Below are 25,191 nucleotides of genomic sequence, written 5' to 3' on the forward strand. Positions count from 1 at the left end.
ACCTGATTAACTGGGAAAAGGTCGGTAACATGACCGGTTTAACTGGTAACAGGTCAGTAACATGACCGGTTTAACTGGGGAAAGGTTGGAAACATGACCAGTTTAACTGGGAACAGGTCGGTAACATGACCAGTTTAACAAGGAACAGGTCGGTAACATGACCAGTTTAACTGGTAACAGGTTGGAAACATACCAGTTTAACTGGTAACAGGTTGGAAACATGACCAGTTTAACTGGCAACAGGTTGGAAACATGACCAGTTTAACTGGTAACAGGTGGGAAACATACCAGTTTAACTGGGAACATGTCGGTAAAATGACCAGTTTAACAAGGAACAGGTCGGTAACATGACCAGTTTAACTGGTAACAGGTGGGAAACATACCAGTTTAACTGGGAACATGTCGGTAAAATGACCAGTTTAACAAGGAACAGGTCGGTAACATGACCAGTTTAACTGGTAACAGGTTGGAAACATGACCAGTTTAACTGGTAACAGGTCGTAAACATACCAGTTTAACTGGGAACAGGTTAGAAACATGACCAGTTTAACTGGCAACAGGTTGGAAACATGACCAGTTTAACTGGGAACAGGTCGGTAACATGACCTGATTAACTGGGAAAAGGTCGGTAACATGACCGGTTTAACTGGTAACAGGTCAGAAACATGACCGGTTTAACTGGGGCAAGGTTGGAAACATGACCAGTTTAACTGGGAACAGGTCGGTAACATGACCAGTTTAACAAGGAACAGGTCGGTAACATGACCAGTTTAACTGGTAACAGGTTGGAAACATACCAGTTTAACTGGCAACAGGTTGGAAACATGACCAGTTTAACTGGGAACAGGTCGGTAACATGATCGGTTTCACTGGTAACAGGTCAGTAACATGACCTGTTTAACTGGGAACAGGTTGGAAACATGACCAGTTTAACTGGGAACAGGTTAGAAACATGACCAGTTTAACTGGCAACAGGTTGGAAACATGACCAGTTTAACTGGGAACAGGTCGGTAACATGACCTGATTAACTGGGAAAAGGTCGGTAACATGACCGGTTTAACTGGTAACAGGTCAGTAACATGACCGGTTTAACTGGGGAAAGGTTGGAAACATGACCAGTTTAACTGGGAACAGGTCGGTAACATGACCAGTTTAACAAGGAACAGGTCGGTAACATGACCAGTTTAACTGGTAACAGGTTGGAAACATACCAGTTTAACTGGTAACAGGTTGGAAACATGACCAGTTTAACTGGCAACAGGTTGGAAACATGACCAGTTTAACTGGTAACAGGTGGGAAACATACCAGTTTAACTGGGAACATGTCGGTAAAATGACCAGTTTAACAAGGAACAGGTCGGTAACATGACCAGTTTAACTGGTAACAGGTGGGAAACATACCAGTTTAACTGGGAACATGTCGGTAAAATGACCAGTTTAACAAGGAAGAGGTCGGTAACATGACCAGTTTAACTGGTAACAGGTTAGAAACATGACCAGTTTAACTGGCAACAGGTTGGAAACATGACCAGTTTAACTGGGAACAGGTCGGTAACATGACCAGTTTAACAAGGAACAGGTCGGTAACATGACCAGTTTAACTGGTAACAGGTTGGAAACATACCAGTTTAACTGGTAACAGGTTGGAAACATGACCAGTTTAACTGGTAACAGGTTGGAAACATACCAGTTTAACTGGCAACAGGTTGGAAACATGACCAGTTTAACTGGGAACAGGTCGGTAACATGACCGGTTTCACTGGTAACAGGTCAGTAACATGACCTGTTTAACTGGGAACAGGTCGGTAACATGACCGGTTTAACTGGGAACAGGTCGGTAACATGACCTGTTTCACTAGGAACAGGTCGGTAACATGACTGGTTTAATTGGGAACAGGTTGGAAACATGACCGGTTTAACTGGGAACAGGTCGGTCACATGACCTGTTTAACTGGGAAAAGGTGTTAATATGACCTGTTTAACTGGTAACAGGTCAGGAACATGACCTGTTTAACTGGTAACAGGTTGGAAACATGACCAGTTTAACTGGGAACAGGTCGGTAACATGACCGGTTTCACTGGTAACAGGTCAGTAACATGACCTGTTTAACTGGGAACAGGTCGGTAACATGACCGGTTTAACTGGGAACAGGTCGGTAACATGACCTGTTTCACTGGGAACAGGTCGGTAACATGACTGGTTTAATTGGGAACAAGTTGGAAACATGACCGGTTTAACCGGGAACAGGTCGGTAACATGACCAGTTTAACTGGGAAAAGGTCGTAATATGACCTGTTTAACTGGTAACAGGTCAGGAACATGACCTTTTTAACTGGTAACAGGTTGGAAACATGACCAGTTTAACTGGTAACAGGTCGTAAACATACCAGTTTAACTGGGAACAGGTTAGAAACATGACCAGTTTAACTGGCAACAGGTTGGAAACATGACCAGTTTAACTGGGAACAGGTCGGTAACATGACCTGATTAACTGGGAAAAGGTGGGTAACAAGATCCGGTTTAACTGGTAACAGGTCAGTAACATGACCGGTTTAACTGGGGCAAGGTTGGAAACATGACCAGTTTAACTGGGAACAGGTCGGTAACATGACCAGTTTAACAAGGAACAGGTCGGTAACATGACCAGTTTAACTGGTAACAGGTTGGAAACATACCAGTTTAACTGGCAACAGGTTGGAAACATGACCAGTTTAACTGGGAACAGGTCGGTAACATGATCGGTTTCACTGGTAACAGGTCAGTAACATGACCTGTTTAACTGGGAACAGGTTGGAAACATGACCAGTTTAACTGGGAACAGGTTAGAAACATGACCAGTTTAACTGGCAACAGGTTGGAAACGTGACCAGTTTAACTGGGAACAGGTCGGTAACATGACCTGATTAACTGGGAAAAGGTCGGTAACATGACCGGTTTAACTGGTAACAGGTCAGTAACATGACCGGTTTAACTGGGGAAAGGTTGGAAACATGACCAGTTTAACTGGGAACAGGTCGGTAACATGACCAGTTTAACAAGGAACAGGTCGGTAACATGACCAGTTTAACTGGTAACAGGTTGGAAACATACCAGTTTAACTGGTAACAGGTTGGAAACATGACCAGTTTAACTGGCAACAGGTTGGAAACATGACCAGTTTAACTGGTAACAGGTGGGAAACATACCAGTTTAACTGGGAACATGTCGGTAAAATGACCAGTTTAACAAGGAACAGGTCGGTAACATGACCAGTTTAACTGGTAACAGGTGGGAAACATACCAGTTTAACTGGGAACATGTCGGTAAAATGACCAGTTTAACAAGGAAGAGGTCGGTAACATGACCAGTTTAACTGGTAACAGGTTAGAAACATGACCAGTTTAACTGGCAACAGGTTGGAAACATGACCAGTTTAACTGGGAACAGGTCGGTAACATGACCAGTTTAACAAGGAACAGGTCGGTAACATGACCAGTTTAACTGGTAACAGGTTGGAAACATACCAGTTTAACTGGTAACAGGTTGGAAACAAGACCAGTTTAACTGGTAACAGGTTGGAAACATACCAGTTTAACTGGCAACAGGTTGGAAACATGACCAGTTTAACTGGGAACAGGTCGGTAACATGATCGGTTTCACTGGTAACAGGTCAGTAACATGTCCTGTTTAACTGGGAACAGGTCAGTAACATGACCTGTTTAACTGGGAACAGGTCGGAAACAGGACCGGTTTAACTGGTAACAAGTCGTAAACATGACCAGTTTAACTGGTAACAGGTTGGAAACATACCAGTTTGACTGGCAACAGGTTGGAAACATGACCAGTTTAACTGGGAACAGGTTAGAAACATGACCAGTTTAACTGGCAACAGGTTGGAAACATGACCTGTTTAACTGGGAACAGGTCGGTAACATGACCTGATTAACTGGGAAAAGGTCGGTAACATGACCGGTTTAACTGGTAACAGGTCAGTAACATGACCGGTTTAACTGGGGAAAGGTTGGAAACATGACCAGTTTAACTGGGAACAGGTCGGTAACATGACCAGTTTAACAAGGAACAGGTCGGTAACATGACCAGTTTAACTGGTAACAGGTTGGAAACATACCAGTTTAACTGGTAACAGGTTGGAAACATGACCAGTTTAACTGGCAACAGGTTGGAAACATGACCAGTTTAACTGGTAACAGGTGGGAAACATACCAGTTTAACTGGGAACATGTCGGTAAAATGACCAGTTTAACAAGGAACAGGTCGGTAACATGACCAGTTTAACTGGTAACAGGTGGGAAACATACCAGTTTAACTGGGAACATGTCGGTAAAATGACCAGTTTAACAAGGAACAGGTCGGTAACATGACCAGTTTAACTGGTAACAGGTTGGAAACATGACCAGTTTAACTGGTAACAGGTCGTAAACATACCAGTTTAACTGGGAACAGGTTAGAAACATGACCAGTTTAACTGGCAACAGGTTGGAAACATGACCAGTTTAACTGGGAACAGGTCGGTAACATGACCTGATTAACTGGGAAAAGGTCGGTAACATGACCGGTTTAACTGGTAACAGGTCAGAAACATGACCGGTTTAACTGGGGCAAGGTTGGAAACATGACCAGTTTAACTGGGAACAGGTCGGTAACATGACCAGTTTAACAAGGAACAGGTCGGTAACATGACCAGTTTAACTGGTAACAGGTTGGAAACATACCAGTTTAACTGGCAACAGGTTGGAAACATGACCAGTTTAACTGGGAACAGGTCGGTAACATGATCGGTTTCACTGGTAACAGGTCAGTAACATGACCTGTTTAACTGGGAACAGGTTGGAAACATGACCAGTTTAACTGGGAACAGGTTAGAAACATGACCAGTTTAACTGGCAACAGGTTGGAAACATGACCAGTTTAACTGGGAACAGGTCGGTAACATGACCTGATTAACTGGGAAAAGGTCGGTAACATGACCGGTTTAACTGGTAACAGGTCAGTAACATGACCGGTTTAACTGGGGAAAGGTTGGAAACATGACCAGTTTAACTGGGAACAGGTCGGTAACATGACCAGTTTAACAAGGAACAGGTCGGTAACATGACCAGTTTAACTGGTAACAGGTTGGAAACATACCAGTTTAACTGGTAACAGGTTGGAAACATGACCAGTTTAACTGGCAACAGGTTGGAAACATGACCAGTTTAACTGGTAACAGGTGGGAAACATACCAGTTTAACTGGGAACATGTCGGTAAAATGACCAGTTTAACAAGGAACAGGTCGGTAACATGACCAGTTTAACTGGTAACAGGTGGGAAACATACCAGTTTAACTGGGAACATGTCGGTAAAATGACCAGTTTAACAAGGAAGAGGTCGGTAACATGACCAGTTTAACTGGTAACAGGTTAGAAACATGACCAGTTTAACTGGCAACAGGTTGGAAACATGACCAGTTTAACTGGGAACAGGTCGGTAACATGACCAGTTTAACAAGGAACTGTTCGGTAACATGACCAGTTTAACTGGTAACAGGTTGGAAACATACCAGTTTAACTGGTAACAGGTTGGAAACATGACCAGTTTAACTGGTAACAGGTTGGAAACATACCAGTTTAACTGGCAACAGGTTGGAAACATGACCAGTTTAACTGGGAACAGGTCGGTAACATGATCGGTTTCACTGGTAACAGGTCAGTAACATGACCTGTTTAACTGGGAACAGGTCAGTAACATGACCTGGTTAACTGGGAACAGGTCGGAAACAGGACCGGTTTAACTGGTAACAAGTCGTAAACATGACCAGTTTAACTGGTAACAGGTTGGAAACATACCAGTTTGACTGGCAACAGGTTGGAAACATGACCAGTTTAACTGGGAACAGGTTAGAAACATGACCAGTTTAACTGGCAACAGGCTGGAAACATGACCTGTTTAACTGGGAACAGGTCGGTAACATGACCTGATTAACTGGGAAAAGGTCGGTAACATGACCGGTTTAACTGGTAACAGGTCAGTAACATGACCGGTTTAACTGGGGAAAGGTTGGAAACATGACCAGTTTAACTGGGAACAGGTCGGTAACATGACCAGTTTAACAAGGAACAGGTCGGTAACATGACCAGTTTAACTGGTAACAGGTTGGAAACATACCAGTTTAACTGGTAACAGGTTGGAAACATGACCAGTTTAACTGGCAACAGGTTGGAAACATGACCAGTTTAACTGGTAACAGGTGGGAAACATACCAGTTTAACTGGGAACATGTCGGTAAAATGACCAGTTTAACAAGGAACAGGTCGGTAACATGACCAGTTTAACTGGTAACAGGTGGGAAACATACCAGTTTAACTGGGAACATGTCGGTAAAATGACCAGTTTAACAAGGAACAGGTCGGTAACATGACCAGTTTAACTGGTAACAGGTTAGAAACATGACCAGTTTAACTGGGAACAGGTTGGAAACATGACCAGTTTAACTGGGAACAGGTCGGTAACATGACCAGTTTAACAAGGAACAGGTCGGTAACATGACCAGTTTAACTGGTAACAGGTTGGAAACATGACCAGTTTAACTGGGAACAGGTCGGTAACATGACCAGTTTAACAAGGAACAGGTCAGTAACATGACCTGTTTAACTGGGAAAAGGTCGGTAATATGACCTGTTTAACTGGTAACAGGTTGGAAACATGACCAGTTTAACTGGTAACAGGTCGTAAACATACCAGTTTAACTGGGAACAGGTTAGAAACATGACCAGTTTAACTGGCAACAGGTTGGAAACATGACCAGTTTAACTGGGAACAGGTCGGTAACATGACCTGATTAACTGGGAAAAGGTCGGTAACATGACCGGTTTAACTGGTAACAGGTCAGTAACATGACCGGTTTAACTGGGGAAAGGTTGGAAACATGACCAGTTTAACTGGGAACACGTCGGTAACATGACCAGTTTAACAAGGAACAGGTCGGTAACATGACCAGTTTAACTGGTAACAGGTTGGAGACATACCAGTTTAACTGGTAACAGGTTGGAAACATGACCAGTTTAACGGGCAACAGGTTGGAAACATACCAGTTTAACTGGCAACAGGTCGGAAACATGACCAGTTTAACAAGGAACAGGTCGGTAACATGATCGGTTTCACTGGTAACAGGTCAATAACATGACCTGTTTAACTGGGAACAGGTTGGAAACATGACCAGTTTAACTGGGAACAGGTTAGAAACATGACCAGTTTAACTGGCAACAGGTTGGAAACATGACCAGTTTAACTGGGAACAGGTCGGTAACATGACCTGATTAACTGGGAAAAGGTCGGTAACATGACCGGTTTAACTGGTAACAGGTCAGTAACATGACCAGTTTAACTGGGAACAGGTCGGTAACATGACCAGTTTAACAAGGAACAGGTCGGTAACATGATCAGTTTAACTGGTAACAGGTTGGAAACATACCAGTTTAACTGGTAACAGGTTGGAAACATGACCAGTTTAACTGGCAACAGGTTGGAAACATGACCAGTTTAACTGGTAACAGGTGGGAAACATACCAGTTTAACTGGGAACATGTCGGTAAAATGACCAGTTTAACAAGGAACAGGTCGGTAACATGACCAGTTTAACTGGGAACAGGTCGGAAACAGGACCGGTTTAACTGGTAACAAGTCGTAAACATGACCAGTTTAACTGGTAACAGGTTGGAAACATACCAGTTTGACTGGCAACAGGTTGGAAACATGACCAGTTTAACTGGGAACAGGTTAGAAACATGACCAGTTTAACTGGCAACAGGTTGGAAACATGACCAGTTTAATTGGGAACAGGTCGGTAACATGACCTGATTAACTGGGAAAAGGTCGGTAACATGACCGGTTTAACTGGTAACAGGTCAGTAACATGACCGGTTTAACTGGGGAAAGGTTGGAAACATGACCAGTTTAACTGGGAACAGGTCGGTAACATGACCAGTTTAACAAGGAACAGGTCGGTAACATGATCAGTTTAACTGGTAACAGGTTGGAAACATACCAGTTTAACTGGTAACAGGTTGGAAACATGACCAGTTTAACTGGCAACAGGTTGGAAACATGACCAGTTTAACTGGTAACAGGTGGGAAACATACCAGTTTAACTGGGAACATGTCGGTAAAATGACCAGTTTAACAAGGAACAGGTCGGTAACATGACCAGTTTAACTGGTAACAGGTGGGAAACATACCAGTTTAACTGGGAACATGTCGGTAAAATGACCAGTTTAACAAGGAACAGGTCGGTAACATGACCAGTTTAACTGGTAACAGGTTAGAAACATGACCAGTTTAACTGGCAACAGGTTGGAAACATGACCAGTTTAACTGGGAACAGGTCGGTAACATGACCAGTTTAACAAGGAACAGGTCGGTAACATGACCAGTTTAACTGGTAACAGGTTGGAAACATACCAGTTTAACTGGTAACAGGTTGGAAACATGACCAGTTTAACTGGTAACAGGTTGGAAACATGACCAGTTTAACTGGCAACAGGTTGGAAACATGACCAGTTTAACTGGGAACAGGTCAGTAACATGACCTGTTTAACTGGGAAAAGGTCGGTAATATGACCTGTTTAACTGGTAACAGGTCAGGAAAATGACCTGTTTAACTGGTAACAGGTTGGAAACATGACCAGTTTAACTGGTAACAGGTCGTAAACATACCAGTTTAACTGGGAACAGGTTAGAAACATGACCAGTTTAACTGGCAACAGGTTGGAAACATGACCAGTTTAACTGGGAACAGGTCGGTAACATGACCTGATTAACTGGGAAAAGGTCGGTAACATGACCGGTTTAACTGGTAACAGGTCAGTAACATGACCGGTTTAACTGGGGAAAGGTTGGAAACATGACCAGTTTAACTGGGAACAGGTCGGTAACATGACCAGTTTAACAAGGAACAGGTCGGTAACATGACCAGTTTAACTGGTAACAGGTTGGAAACATACCAGTTTAACTGGTAACAGGTTGGAAACATGACCAGTTTAACGGGCAAAAGGTTGGAAACATGACCAGTTTAACTGGTAACAGGTGGGAAACATACCAGTTTAACTGGGAACATGTCGGTAAAATGACCAGTTTAACAAGGAACAGGTCGGTAACGTGACCTGTTTAACTGGCAACAGGTTGGAAACATGACCAGTTTAACTGGTAACAGGTCGGTAAAATGACCAGTTTAACTGGGAACAGGTTGGAAACATACCAGTTTGACTGGCAACAGGTTGGAAACATGACCAGTTTAACTGGGAACAGGTCAGTAACATGACCTGTTTAACTGGGAACAGGTCGGTAATATGACCTGTTTAACTGGTAACAGGTCAGGAACATGACCTGTTTAACTGGTAACAGGTTGGAAACATGACCAGTTTAACTGGTAACAGGTCGGTAACATGACCTGTTTAACTGGGAAAAGGTCGGTAACATGACCGGTTTAACTGGGAACAGGTCAGTAACGTGACCAGTTTAACTGGTAACAGGTCAGTAACATGACCGGTTTAACTGGGGAAAGGTTGGAAACATGACCAGTTTAACTGGGAACTGGTCGGTAACATGACCAGTTTAACAAGGAACAGGTCGGTAACATGACCAGTTTAACTGGTAACAGGTTGGAAACATACCAGTTTAACTGGTAACAGGTTGGAAACATAACCAGTTTAACTGGGAACAGGTTGGAAACATGACCAGTTTAACTGGTAACAGGTGGGAAACATACCAGTTTAACTGGGAACATGTCGGTAAAATGACCAGTTTAACAAGGAACAGGTCGGTAACATGACCAGTTTAACTGGTAACAGGTGGGAAACATACCAGATTAACTGGGAACATGTTGGTAAAATGACCAGTTTAACAAGGAACAGGTCGGTAACATGACCAGTTTAACTGGTAACAGGTTAGAAACATGACCAGTTTAACTGGCAACAGGTTGGAAACATGACCAGTTTAACTGGGAAGAGGTCGGTAACATGACCAGTTTAACAAGGAACAGGTCGGTAACATGACCAGTTTAACTGGTAACAGGTTGGAAACATACCAGTTTAACTGGTAACAGGTTGGAAACATGACCAGTTTAACTGGTAACAGGTGGGAAACATACCAGTTTAACTGGGAACATGTCGGTAAAATGACCAGTTTAACAAGTAACAGGTCGGTAACATGACCAGTTTAACTGGTAACAGGTTGGAAACATACCAGTTTAACTGGCAACAGGTTGGAAACATGACCAGTTTAACTGGGAACAGGTCGGTAACATGACCTGTTTAACTGGGAAAAGGTCGGTAACATGACCTGTTTAACTGGTAACAGGTTGGAAACATGACCAGTTTAACTGGTAACAGGTCGGAAACATGACCGGTTTAACTGGTAACAGGTTGGAAACATGACCAGTTTAACTGGTAACAGGTCGGAAACATGACTGGTTTAACTTGGAACAGGTCAGTACCATTACCTGGTTAACTGGTAACAGGTTGGAAACATGACCTGTTTAACTGGGAACAGGTCGGTAACATGACCGGTTTCACTGGTAACAGGTCAGTAACATGACCAGTTTAACTGGGAACAGGTCAGTAACATGACCGGTTTAACTGGGAACAGGTCGGTAACATGACCTGTTTCACTGGGAACAGGTCGGTAACATGACTGGTTTAATTGGGAACAGGTTGGAAACATGACCGGTTTAACTGGGAACAGGTCGGTAACATGACCTGTTTAACTGGGGAAAGGTCGTAATATGACCTGTTTAACTGGTAACAGGTCAGGAACATGACCTGTTTAACTGGTAACAAGTTGGAAACATGACCAGTTTAACTGGTAACAGGTCGTAAACATACCAGTTTAACTGGGAACAGGTTAGAAACATGACCAATTTAACTGGCAACAGGTTGGAAACATGACCAGTTTAACTGGGAACAGGTCGGTAACATGACCTGATTAACTGGGAAAAGGTCGGTAACATGACCGGTTTAACTGGTAACAGGTCAGTAACATGACCGGTTTAACTGGGGAAAGGTTGGAAACATGACCAGTTTAACTGGGAACAGGTCGGTAACATGACCAGTTTAACAAGGAACAGGTCGGTAACATGACCAGTTTAACTGGTAACAGGTTGGAAACATACCAGTTTAACTGGCAACAGGTTGGAAACATGACCAGTTTAACTGGCAACAGGTTGGAAACATGACCAGTTTAACTGATAACAGGTGGGAAACATACCAGTTTAACTGGGAACATGTCGGTAAAATGACCAGTTTAACAAGGAACAGGTCGGTAACATGACCAGTTTAACTGGTAACAGGTGGGAAACATACCAGTTTAACTGGGAACATGTCGGTAAAATGACCAGTTTAACAAGGAACAGGTCGGTAACATGACCAGTTTAACTGGTAACAGGTTAGAAACATGACCAGTTTAACTGGCAACAGGTTGGAAACATGACCAGTTTAACTGGGAACAGGTCGGTAACATGACCTGTTTAACTGGTAACAGGTTGGAAACATGACCAGTTTAACTGGTAACAGGTCGGAAACATGACCGGTTTAACTGGTAACAGGTTGGAAACATGACCAGTTTAACTGGTAACAGGTCGGAAACATGACTGGTTTAACTTGGAACAGGTCAGTACCATTACCTGGTTAACTGGTAACAGGTTGGAAACATGACCTGTTTAACTGGGAACAGGTCGGTAACATGACCGGTTTCACTGGTAACAGGTCAGTAACATGACCAGTTTAACTGGGAACAGGTCAGTAACATGACCGGTTTAACTGGGAACAGGTCGGTAACATGACCTGTTTCACTGGGAACAGGTCGGTAACATGACTGGTTTAATTGGGAACAGGTTGGAAACATGACCGGTTTAACTGGGAACAGGTCGGTAACATGACCTGTTTAACTGGGGAAAGGTCGTAATATGACCTGTTTAACTGGTAACAGGTCAGGAACATGACCTGTTTAACTGGTAACAAGTTGGAAACATGACCAGTTTAACTGGTAACAGGTCGTAAACATACCAGTTTAACTGGGAACAGGTTAGAAACATGACCAATTTAACTGGCAACAGGTTGGAAACATGACCAGTTTAACTGGGAACAGGTCGGTAACATGACCTGATTAACTGGGAAAAGGTTGGTAACATGACCGGTTTAACTGGTAACAGGTCAGTAACATGACCGGTTTAACTGGGGAAAGGTTGGAAACATGACCAGTTTAACTGGGAACAGGTCGGTAACATGACCAGTTTAACAAGGAACAGGTCGGTAACATGACCAGTTTAACTGGTAACAGGTTGGAAACATACCAGTTTAACTGGCAACAGGTTGGAAACATGACCAGTTTAACTGGCAACAGGTTGGAAACATGACCAGTTTAACTGATAACAGGTGGGAAACATACCAGTTTAACTGGGAACATGTCGGTAAAATGACCAGTTTAACAAGGAACAGGTCGGTAACATGACCAGTTTAACTGGTAACAGGTGGGAAACATACCAGTTTAACTGGGAACATGTCGGTAAAATGACCAGTTTAACAAGGAACAGGTCGGTAACATGACCAGTTTAACTGGTAACAGGTTAGAAACATGACCAGTTTAACTGGCAACAGGTTGGAAACATGACCAGTTTAACTGGGAACAGGTCGGTAACATGACCAGTTTAACAAGGAACAGGTCGGTAACATGACCAGTTTAACTGGTAACAGGTTGGAAACATACCAGTTTAACTGGTAACAGGTTGGAAACATGACCAGTTTAACTGGTAACAGGTGGGAAACATACCAGTTTAACTGGGAACATGTCGGTAAAATGACCAGTTTAACAAGGAACAGGTCGGTAACATGACCAGTTTAACTGGTAACAGGTTGGAAACATACCAGTTTAACTGGCAACTGAATGGAAACATGACCAGTTTAACTGGGAACAGGTCGGTAACATGACCTGTTTAACTGGGAAAAGGTCGGTAACATGACCTGTTTAACTGGTAACAGGTCAGAAACATGACCAGTTTAACTGGTAACAGGTCGGAAACATGACCGGTTTAACTGGTAACAGGTTGGAAACATGACCAGTTTAACTGGTAACAGGTCGGAAACATGACTGGTTTAACTTGGAACAGGTCAGTACCATGACCTGGTTAACTGGTAACAGGTTGGAAACATGACCGGTTTAACTGGGAACAGGTCGGTAACATGACCGGTTTCACTGGTAACAGGTCAGTAACATGACCTGTTTAACTGGGAACAGGTCGGTAACATGACCGGTTTAACTGGGAACAGGTCGGTAACATGACCTGTTTCACTGGGAACAGGTCGGTAACATGACTGGTTTAATTGGGAACAGGTTGGAAACATGACCGGTTTAACCGGGAACAGGTCGGTAACATGACCTGTTTAACTGGGAAAAGGTCGTAATATGACCTGTTTAACTGGTAACAGGTCAGGAACATGACCAGTTTAACTGGTAACAGGTTGGAAACATGACCAGTTTAACTGGTAACAGGTCGTAAACATACCAGTTTAACTGGGAACAGGTTAGAAACATGACCAGTTTAACTGGCAACAGGTTGGAAACATGACCAGTTTAACTGGGAACAGGTCGGTAACATGACCTGATTAACTGGGAAAAGGTCGGTAACATGACCGGTTTAACTGGTAACAGGTCAGTAACATGACCGGTTTAACTGGGGCAAGGTTGGAAACATGACCAGTTTAACTGGGAACAGGTCGGTAACATGACCAGTTTAACAAGGAACAGGTCGGTAACATGACCAGTTTAACTGGTAACAGGTTGGAAACATACCAGTTTAACTGGTAACAGGTCGGAAACATACCAGTTTAACTGGCAACAGGTTGGAAACATGACCAGTTTAACTGGGAACAGGTCGGTAACATGATCGGTTTCACTGGTAACAGGTCAGTAACATGACCTGCTTAACTGGGAACAGGTCAGTAACATGACCGTTTTAACTGGGAACAGGTCGGAAACAGGACCGGTTTAACTGGTAACAAGTCGTAAACATGACCAGTTTAACTGGTAACAGGTTGGAAACATACCAGTTTAACTGGTAACAGGTTGGAAACATGACCAGTTTAACTGGCAACAGGTTGGAAACATGACCAGTTTAACTGGTAACAGGTGGGAAACATACCAGTTTAACTGGGAACATGTCGGTAAAATGACCAGTTTAACAAGGAACAGGTCGGTAACATGACCAGTTTAACTGGTAACAGGTTGGAAACATACCAGTTTAACTGGCAACAGGTTGGAAACATGACCAGTTTAACTGGGAACAGGTCGGTAACATGATCGGTTTCACTGGTAACAGGTCAGTAACATGACCTGTTTAACTGGGAACAGGTCAGTAACATGACCTGTTTAACTGGGAACAGGTCGGAAACAGGACCGGTTTAACTGGTAACAGGTTGGAAACATGACCAGTTTAACTGGCAACAGGTTGGAAACATGACCAGTTTAACTGGGAACAGGTCGGTAACATGACTGGTTTAACTGGGAACAGGTCGGAAACATGAGCAGTTTAACTGGTAACAGGTTGGAAACATACCAGTTTAACTGGGAACAGGTCAGTAACATGACTGATTTAACTGGGAACAGGTCGGAAACATGAGCAGTTTAATTGGTAGAGTCTGGGTTTTACTTGTTTGTTGGGATGATGTGTTAATGTAACCCTGAATCAAGAATTAGAACCATTTAAAACAATGAGATTATTATGAAACAACAAATTTAGAGTTTGAAATGAACATCTGCCGTCTCACCCCTGCAGGATTGAAGGTGTTGATCACAGCCAACACCGCCTCCCTGTTCATGCCTTTCTCCCAGCCTGGGGGGGCAAAGCTCTGTGGTCCACAGAGGAAACAAGCATTATTCTGACATGACTAATTGGTATGATAGTTCAGAGACCTGCTGAAGCTAAACCAGTCGGAGGTACAACCTGAGGTAGGATCCAGCCAAACTCATGGTTGGTGATTCCCATCATCACTGGAACCTTCAGCACTTCTTTCTTCTGAAGAAGCACTTCAGCTGTGCTGGGCAGGAAGTCGCCATCTACCGCCGCTCCCAGAAAAATCTTCATCTAATCAAGAGAGAACAGGAAGCAACTAAGGATGAGGCCAGGCTGCCTTGTTGTGGCCAGAACCAGTCTTGTCATCTGACATGGACCAACCAGTAAAACTAAAGACATGACAGACGAGACACAGCTCAGTTCACAGCATTCATTCACCTCTTTGGTTGCAGCGATTAACTCATCTTTAGTTTTTTCCTTGAAACAGCGGACCAGTTCCTCAGTGCTGCTGTCCAAACATCCTGTGATGTTGGCAACAATCTGTACAGGTGGGAAAGAAACATGAAACATGGGCAACTTATTATAATAATATGACATAGAGACGTAAGATATTTGACATAGATGACATCTCATAACATATTAAAGAGACATGGATGACATATAGTAACGTATTATAGAGTTATGGGATATGAGACATGGACTACATATCATAAAATGATATAGAGACTGTGACAAATGCTTGCCTCTGAGCGGCTGGAATCAGTGACATCCACTCAAAAAGACTCCAATTCAAACATCTTTATTTCTTTGGAGAGGTAAGTATTTAGACCAGGGGAATCACCAACGGTTTGTGGAGCAGCCTCGCCTCCACCAGCAGCCCTCGCCAATGAGCCAAATGGCCCCATTTATCCTTTCTGCTGCTGATTGGGCTAAACCACCTTCCACCCAACAGAGGTGCTTCCCATACAACAATCTACATTCAAATACATTTTAAAAACAACTCCCTAAATAAATTTTATAACTACATAAAAAATAACTACCCACAGATAGTATACATTTACATAACTAAACCTAAAATCATTTCTCAAACATAAACCTGATGGCCTCTCCTGGAACCTTTAAAAAGTGCTCAGGTCCTTAGGGAAACATTTGCCTGAATAAACCAAGGAAGAGGACACCAGCCAGATGAGCTAATGCCATTACCATACCACATCTACACATTTAATTATTTCTTTCCTCCACAGCTGTCTGGAAAACCAATGACATTGGTAAATATTAATAATAAACATTTGCATGATTCCATGATTGAATATTTACTGTGAACAAATATGAATAAAGTGCAAATGTGCCTAAACCAAACCCAAATGTGCCACCATTATTTACTTTAAATTTTTATTATTTTTCTTTTATTACTTAAAACACTTAAGGTAACGGGCAACTGCTTCGTTACAGAGACATTAGCCATGGATGACATGCAATAAGATGACGTAGAAACATTGAAGGAAATGGTGGTTAAATAAATGTCATTTTTTCTTGAAAGCCATATTTCTTGCCTTGGCCTGAGTCAACAGATGGTCTGATGTGTAGGTCCCAAGTGTTGCTACTCCACTTTGGAAAATGGCTCTCTGGAATAATCCTTTAGAATGTGGAGACAACGTCTGTCCAAAAGTAAACATAACACAATGTGGGATTTAACATGCTTAAATGGTTGGTTTGAACTGGTCAACACATGCTGGTTTAGGCTTTCTTCACCAGTATCGATGCACTGATGCCTCCAGCTGATTCTCCGGCAATGGTGACGCTTTGTGGATCTCCTCCGAAGGCCTGGATGTTCTCTTGGACCCACCTCAGAGCCTCCAGCTGATCCAGTAAACCCCAGTTTCCCCAAGCATGCTTGTCTCCAGTGCTACAGGACCAGAAGAGTCGGAATACTTGCTCTGCTATTTCGCAAATGGTCTAGATGAAAACCTTACCTTAGGAATCCCAGAATTCCAAGGCGATACTGAATAATCACCACCACTATGTTCTCATAAGCAGCTAATGGGGCACCATCATACTGGGATGCTGCTCCCATCATCAGACCTCCTCCATGGATCCAAACCATTACCTGAGAAACAACACATGAGATCACAGATTCCCACCTGTCTGAAGATACAATCCAGATATGCTCTGTATATATAATCAACATTTCCACTGATCCTCACAACACAGTTGATCCAAACATTCCCACTGGTTTAAGCATCCTCACTAATCCCACCATTCCCAATGATCTGAACATTCCCACTGATTCCAACATCCACAGAAGTTACGGTATTACCACTGATTGCAACACCCTCACTGAGCTAAGCATAATTGCTGATTAAAGAATTCCCACTTATCCCAACATCCCCACTGATCCCAGCATCCCCAGAGATTACAGCATTCCCTCTATTTGCAGCACCATCACTTGATGTAAGCATTGCTACTGGTCCCAGAATCCCTGCTGATCCCCAAGTTTCCACTGATTCCAGCATTCCCCTTGATTGCAACATTGCCACTAATTGAAACATTCCCATTAATTAAAGAAATCTTACTCATCCCAAAATTTCCACTGATCCCAGCATTTCTGCTGATCCCAGTATCCCCGCTCATCCAAGCATTCCCACTAATGCAAACATTCTCACTGTTTACAACATTCCCACTGATCCCAGCATTCCCACAAATTACAACAGTCCTACTGAATAAAACATTCCCACTAATCCAAGCATTATCACTGATTCTAGCATCCCAATTATTCCTGCATTTCTACAGAAGCTAGCATTCCCACTGATTTCCACATATGCACTGATTCCAGCATCCTAACTAATCCCAGAATTCCCAGTAATCCCTGCATTTCTAGTGATGCAACCATTCTCACTGATTCCAACATTCACAGTGATCCCAACATCATTGCTGATTCCAGCATCCCCATTGATTCCAGCATTCCTACTGCCCCAAACATTCCCACTGATCCCAGCATTCCCACCGATTTCCATTATTACCATTGATGCTAGCATCCATGCTAATCCCTGAATTTCTAGTAATGTTAGCATTCCCACTGATCCCATCATCCATGGTGATTCCAACATTCCCACTGATCCCAGCTATCCACTGACCCCAACATGCCAATTTGTACCATCACCTACACTGATTCCAACATTCCCACTGATCCCATCATCCATGCTGATTCCAACATTCCCACTGATCCCATCATCCATGCTGATTCCATCATTCCCAGTGATCCCAGCCTCCACTGTAATCCCAGCATTCCCACTGATCCCAGCCTCCACTGTAATCCCAGCATTCCCACTGATCCCGGCCTCCACTGTAATCCCAGCATTCCCACTGATCCCAGCCTCCACTGTAATCCCAACATTCCCACTGATCCCAGCTATCCACTGACCCCAACATGCCAATTTATACCATCACCTACACTGATTCCAACATTCCCACTGATCCCATCATCCATGCTGATTCCAACATTCCCACTGATCCCATCATCCATGCTGATTCCAACATTCCCACTGATCCCATCATCCATGCTGATTCCATCATTCCCAGTGATCCCAGCCTCCACTATAATCCCAGCATTCCCACTGATCCCAGCCTCCACTGTAATCCCAGCATTCCCAGTGATCCCAGCCTCCACTGTAATCCCAGCATTCCCACTGATCCCAGCCTCCACTGTAATCCCAGCATTCCCACTGATCCCAGCCTCCACTGTAATCCCAACATTCCCACTGATCCCTGCTATCCACTGATCCCAACATGCCAATTTATACCATCACCTACACTGATTCCAACATTCCCACTGATCCACACATTCCCTGCTAAGCCCCGCATTCCTGGTGATCCTAAGATTCCTACTGATCCCAAAAACCATGCTTATCGCAATATCGCCATTGATCCCAGCATTCCCATTGATCCCAGTCTTCCGGTGATGAAACTCACTGGCAGTTTGTCTCCCCTTGCGGCTCCAGCCGGAGCGTATACATTTAGATACAGACAGTCCTCGGAAACCTCAGGTGGGATGAATTTGATGGACATGTCCCTTGAAACATTAACAATAACTTCCAGATCCTGGATGCACCTAGAAGCAGAAGGAGAGGATGATTCTGTTTCAGCCAGAGGAAAACTTCCTGAACTTCCTCATGTGAGCTGAAGCCTACATAGGTGGCTGGCGTGTGCAGTCCCTCTCGCCTTCCCAAGGCTCCGCAGTCTGGGGTGCAGCCAGACGGAGGGGCCCCACCGGGGGCTTGGCGAAGGGGATTCCCAAGAACTGCTTGACCCTGTTCTCCGTCCCTTTAACGGTCCCGTACTCTCCTCTGATCTGGCCATTTTTCAGAGAGACCAGTAGGTCACTGCTCCCTGCAGGGAATACAGCAGAGTTAAAGGGTCAAACCACAGTTCTTCGGGTTTACAGCTTGTTTACTCACCAGAGTTGCACTGAAACATGTTTTTTCTCTAAAGCAAACAATAACAAAGATTTACAGCCAGTGTTTATTCCTGATGCACCTGAATGCACCAGCTACTGTGGCTGTGGTTTCTTCATGGTGGGCTTATTAAAGTGGTGGCAGCCAGGTGTGCTGAACAGGTAGACGTTTTTATGCCTGTCCTGGACTCCTGATGGTGGCAATGGTCCTCTGGGGAGTTTTTCACTGAGGAAGCTTCTTATCAGTAACTATGGAGGGTTTTTATGTGCAGGGCTGGCTGATAGCCAGAGTTATGTCATCTTCTGCTTTCATTTTTAAGGCTTTGCAGCTGACACTTCACTAACTACTGAAGCCAGAGTCAACATGTCTGACTACCAGCATATCTGGAAGAAACTCCACAGATAACTGATGGGGAAGAACAGATAGCAGGAAGTCCATAAATCCAAAATTAAAAGCTCAATAAAGATAAATTCACCACAGAGACAAACATCTGGCAAGTTTAGCCTCCACAAACAACCACAGGAGTCACATGTTCAGTTGTACTGAAACTCAGATTAGCCAAACCTGAATAATAAATATTCTTATTTATATCTCCAAACCACAAAACCTGTTTCCACATCCAGTGTATCGTATCTGATTAATAGTTTCTGAGATCTTTTACATGAATTAATGGTGAAAAAAAAAAAACCAAACAAAAAAACCTTTTAAAACTTATCTTCTGTCCCCTGGTGGACAACTTTAAAACTACAACAATTCTGAGATTTCAGAGAAATGAATAGAACTCGAAATTCATTTCATGATTCAGAGGTACAAATGGTGGATAAATGTAAATTCTTGGGTGTCACTCTCTTCAAAGATCTTAGCTGGCAGTCCAATACCAGTAATATTTCTAAACTGGCAGTCCAATACCAGTAATATTTCTAAACTGGCAGTCCAATACCAGTAATATTTCTAAACTGGCAGTCCAATACCAGTAATATTTCTAAACTGGCAGTCCAATACCAGTAATATTTCTAAACTGGCAGTCCAATACCAGTAATATTTCTAAAAGGGCTTGCCAGCGTCTCTTCTTTTTAGGAAAATTAAGGGAATTTACTCAAAACAAAACCATTCTTCTCAACTTTTATCAGTGTGGCCTTGAAAGCCTTCTTACAAGCTTCATCATGGTATGGTTTGGCATTCTCTCTGTGAAAGAAAAGGCAACCTTAAACAGAGTGGTTCGCTTTGCTCACACAATGGCTGCAACCTAACACATCTGGAGGACATTTATAAATCCAGATTTTTAACAAGAGCTTTACAGATCATTAATGATCCCGTTGGCCATCCTGCTACCGAGTTGTTTGAGGTCCTGCCCTCAGGTAGACGATACCATGCTATTAAATGCATTACATCTCGGCACACAAAAAGTGTCTTTCCATGAGTGGATGTGACTTTAAACAATGCACTGAAAATGCCTCAGGCATGCACCTCATCTCTATTTTAGATATCGTTTTAGTTATCTTTTAAGTGCTGCGTTTTATGATTTTATTTCTTTTTTTGTACTCAATATTAGGATGTCTTTACATGTGATGTATGCTTGTGCCTTTACTACTGCTTTCCAGTGTGGTTTAACACTGCAAATGGCAAATAAACAGAACTGAACTGAACTTCTGTCACATGAAAAACAACAGATTTCACCAAAGGGCTTTACATCAAAATAAAAAGAGTAAAAACTGTTCAAATAGGTATAAAAAGTAAATTACAACTACATATGCATGTACATATATATGAACACTACTAAAACTCTTCCCTCACCCATCCCTCCTATCTCCCCAGGGTAGGGCATCTCCAGCTCGGGTTCTCTACCAGAGTCCTGGGAGCTTGAGGGTCCTGCGCAGTATCTCAGCTGTTCCTAGAACTGATCTTTTCTGAATGGAAATGTTTGATGTTTCTGCGAGTATCTTCTCCAGTGGGGGGGACACGGCCCCCAGTGCTCCCATCACTATGGGTACTACTGTTGCTTTCACCCTCCAGGCCTTCTCCAGGTCTTCCTTGAGGCCTTGGTACTTCTCCAGTTCCTCCTTTTTCCTGATATTTCCATCATTGGGGATGGATCCATCGATCACTACGGCTTTCCTCTGCTGCTTATCCATGATCACTATGTCCAGTTGGTCCAGATCATTAAGTCGGTCTGAATCTAGATATCCTACAGGACCTTAGTCCTCTCATTTTCCACCACCTTGGGGGGAGTTTCCCACTGGGACTTAGGGGTCTCCAGTCTATAATCTGCACAGATGTTCCTGTACACTATGCCGGCTACTTGGTTATGGTGGTCCATGTATTCTTTGCCTGCCAGTATCTTGCACCCTGCTGTGAGATTGTAGGTTATTTCAGGGATTTCTTTGCATCATCTGCACCTGGGATCCTGCCTGGTGTGGTGGATCTGGGCCTCAATGGTCATGGTATTCAATGCTTGCTTCTGTGCTGCCATGCTTAGCACCTCTGTGCCGTCCTTCAGTCCAGCCCTCTACAGCCATTAGTAGGAATTGTTCAGATTGGCCACTTCAATCTGTCGGTGTTGCATCCCATGCCGGGCTTTTCCTTCCATGATGGTTCTTCCTCTTAATTTGGTCTCCTTCAGGTCCTAGTGTCTGAAACATTCACTAAGTGCTTCATCCCTTGGGGCCCTCCTCTTGATGTGTTCGTGGAACCTGGATGTTTCATCTTGGAAAGTAGCCCTGATGCTCACCTCAGCCTCCCTCTTTGTGCTTAGTATATAGTCACTGGGCACTGGAACCCTCCATGCATGGTGAGCAGCTTCCATGTTTTGACATCCGTGTTCTGAGATTCCTCCTTTGTCCAGCTTATTATCCCAGCAGGGTATCTGATCACTGGCAGGGCATAGCTGTTAATTGCCTGGATCTTGTTCTTGCCAATGAGCTGACTTCTAAGTACTTGCCTTTTTGCAGGTATTTGGTTGTGGCCTCTTCATGGTTGGCATTTCCCTGTTGTATGCCAACGTACTTGCAGCTTTCCTTCACATCTGTTATCCTGCCTTCTGGGAGTGCAATGCCGTATGTATGTATGGCCTTATGTACGTATGTATGTATTCTAGCCTTACTGACAGGGTTTCTGGTTTTAAGTCCAGGTCCTGATAATAAACCACATCACATCAGACTCTTCAAATCTTAATCTTTGGTAAAATAGCAAAAAAAAACAAACAAAAACCTGTTTGCATTTTTCTGGAGAGCATTTCACTCATGTGTGGACATCCTCAGTTCATCCAGGCTGATCTTCCCAAATCTCCAGCTGTCAGGCAACTCTTCATGTCCTGTTTGCACATCCTCCCTTCAGTGAGTCATTTCAACCAGTTAACAGAACATCCACAAACATGAAGATGCTCCTGGATCTTCAGGTACAAGCTGAACTGAAATGGTTTAATGTCAGGTGACGTTTACAAACAAAGCATTTCGGTTAAACATGATCAGTGGTGGGAGAGTTAATCTGAACAGACTATCTTGGTTGGAGTCCAGCTGGAAGGAGCTGCAGTGTTCAGTCATGCAGACTTCCCACCTTCCTGTTTTCCATCTTTTCCTGTCACTGCCAAAGATCAGTGTTAAAAACAGCCCAGCATTCGTGTTTAAAGCATCTTTATTCACATTTCTACTGAACAAGCTGTTCTAAAGTTATCTGGTTTGACACATGGTGTCTGGACATCTGGGTGTCACTCTTGGGTTTTAAAATATTATTGTTTTTTAAAAGCTTCTTGCCCTGTGATGGACTGGCGAGCTGTCCAGGGTGTACCCCACCTTTCGCCCAAAGACTGCTGGGATAGGCTCCTGCTTCCCCGCGACCCTTAATCGGGCTGGTTAAAGCGATTAGGATAATGAATGAATACATGCTTCTTTCCAGTTTTGTCTTTATAAACCTGAACTCAGGGTTAAACTGTGAAACTGGAAAAACAAACCTAAAAAACTGTTTAGTCCAAAAGAGACAATCTCAGCAGCTTCCAATGGGCTGATAAAAGGATCTGCAGAAGCATCAGCAGGTCCTGCGCTAACAGCCATTAGAAGGCAAGCTTTCCTACCTGCTGTGGGGAGTGTTTCCACCGTCAGCACCAGGAGCAGACAAACAATGAGCAGCAGTGTTCTCATCCTGACTGAACTCCAACAGAACACAGAGAATTACAGTAAACCCAGAGAGAAATAAGCCTCTAACCTCCACCCCCATACCGGCCAGACCTCCCCCTACAAACACACAACATGCACTTTCAGCTTTTCACCTCTACAAACACACACCTACACACATCCCCGAAAAACACAGTATATAAGGCCACAACTATAGACTGCATTGATTAAACCTGCATGCAGGACTCTGACCGCCGGGTCAAAATGACTGAATTCTGCTCTTTGAACAGCTCAGAGTGGCCAGTTTTGTTTGTGCTACACACACGGACACACACTTCTAGGAAAAGCTGCTGGATTGATCTAAAGGAAAAACAAATGCAAACAGTAAAGAAAAAGTCACCAGGCTACATTCTGGTGGAAGCAGAACCACTGAAGGATAGTAAGAAAACACCCCCCCGGTCACAGCATCGATCCATGCTTCCAGGGTGTTCCCACCAGATTCTGAACCGACCATCTGAACGTAGAGCTGAACATCCATCTCCTCTCTGTGTGTGCAGAAATGTTGATGATTTTCCAAATAATTTCACCCATTTCTTACTCCGTGAACTGAACTACAAACACATCACATGTTGCACCAGACGGACGGTACAGTAGCTGTACTGCACCAAGGGAAATACTACTGCAGGTATTTCAGTAGTAATGCATCAAGTCAGTACATCTGCAGCAAAGAATATGCAATATGAGGCGATCAGATGCTATTTTACATTTATTGGAAGGGGAAAATGTAAAATATTAATGTAGCACCTGCAATGTGACTTATCAAACCTGAAAGCAATGCTGCTGATAGAAACTTTACCGATATTTAATATGTTTCAAAAGTACGAAAAAACAGTTGTGGTCGCACTTATTGTTAGCATTTTCTACCCTTATGTAAATATCTTTTGGATGAATGAGGAAACAATCATCAAAGATATGGTTTATTTAACACTTGGGTGCTGTTGGAGGAACTCAGGATGGATTTGGAGCCATGAGGAGGAATCATGAACTGATATATGGTTTTACGAGACCACATGATGACATGATGAGCGGGAGGGGAAAGAGGAAGTTCAGCCTGTGAGAGCACTATTTAATAAAGCAACCAAAAGAGGATGTTCTAAGTCTTGATTTAATTCAAAGTGCTCAACTTTATAAAGTAATAAATACAGCACACAACCTCACGCATTGCCTGCAATGACACAAAACAGTTGACAAGTCTGCACCGTTCTGCATCTGTGTCGTTTTAGCATACGGTATCACAGCTGGGATCTCCTCATCCCATTCTCAGATGTTCTGTCTACGGCCCAAAATGCCATGTGTCACCAGATGACCGGTGTCAAATGGTTTCCACCATAGACTGTATATAAAAAGATGGGCGGAGCCACCATGATGATGGTGTGTCTGTCTGTCGGCATGTGACCAGCGATTGTCTGAGCTCAGCTGCTGTGTATGGGGCGGCACTCTGGTGGGACGGTGCTGTTTGCAGCTTATAGTGCTGCCGGCAGCGTAGACAGTAGTGTGGTGGATGCTCTCTTTCCTCTGACACCGGACCAGACCGGGTAAACAAAGGTGGTGGCAGCGCAATAAAGGGAAAAACATTACGATACCTTCAAGCCATCACATGATTCTTTTATTTATTTAAAACCTTCTGTGTGAGCTGGCGAGTTTTAGACAGTTGGCTTGTAGGTGGGTTACTTGATGAAATCCTCAGTAAAACTAAATGAGGCTTATGTCAGATATGAGAATGTGTCATATTCATTCACGCATATACACCCTA

At 43.4% G+C, this 25,191-nt stretch overlaps 1 protein-coding gene across 1 annotated transcript in view; it reads right to left on the reverse strand.

Moving 5' to 3' along the window:
• ces3 (carboxylesterase 3) overlaps positions 1–23,416 on the reverse strand; it is a 70,467-nt gene extending 47,051 nt beyond the window's left edge. Inside the window, exons 1-9 of the mRNA XM_079255711.1 lie at positions 23,339–23,416; positions 19,009–19,207; positions 18,791–18,929; positions 16,795–16,928; positions 16,574–16,727; positions 16,375–16,479; positions 15,260–15,361; positions 14,972–15,112; positions 14,796–14,876 (exon numbers count right to left, since the gene is read on the reverse strand). Coding sequence (XP_079111837.1) covers positions 14,796–14,876; positions 14,972–15,112; positions 15,260–15,361; positions 16,375–16,479; positions 16,574–16,727; positions 16,795–16,928; positions 18,791–18,929; positions 19,009–19,207; positions 23,339–23,405 — 1,122 coding nt within the window. The 5' untranslated portion in view covers positions 23,406–23,416. The remainder of the gene's footprint in view (positions 1–14,795; positions 14,877–14,971; positions 15,113–15,259; positions 15,362–16,374; positions 16,480–16,573; positions 16,728–16,794; positions 16,929–18,790; positions 18,930–19,008; positions 19,208–23,338) is intronic.
• Between the last annotated feature and the right edge of the window lie 1,775 nt (positions 23,417–25,191).

Source organism: Telmatherina bonti (assembly GCF_933228915.1).
Source record: "Telmatherina bonti genome assembly, chromosome: 2".
NCBI classification, from domain to species: domain Eukaryota; kingdom Metazoa; phylum Chordata; class Actinopteri; order Atheriniformes; family Telmatherinidae; genus Telmatherina; species Telmatherina bonti.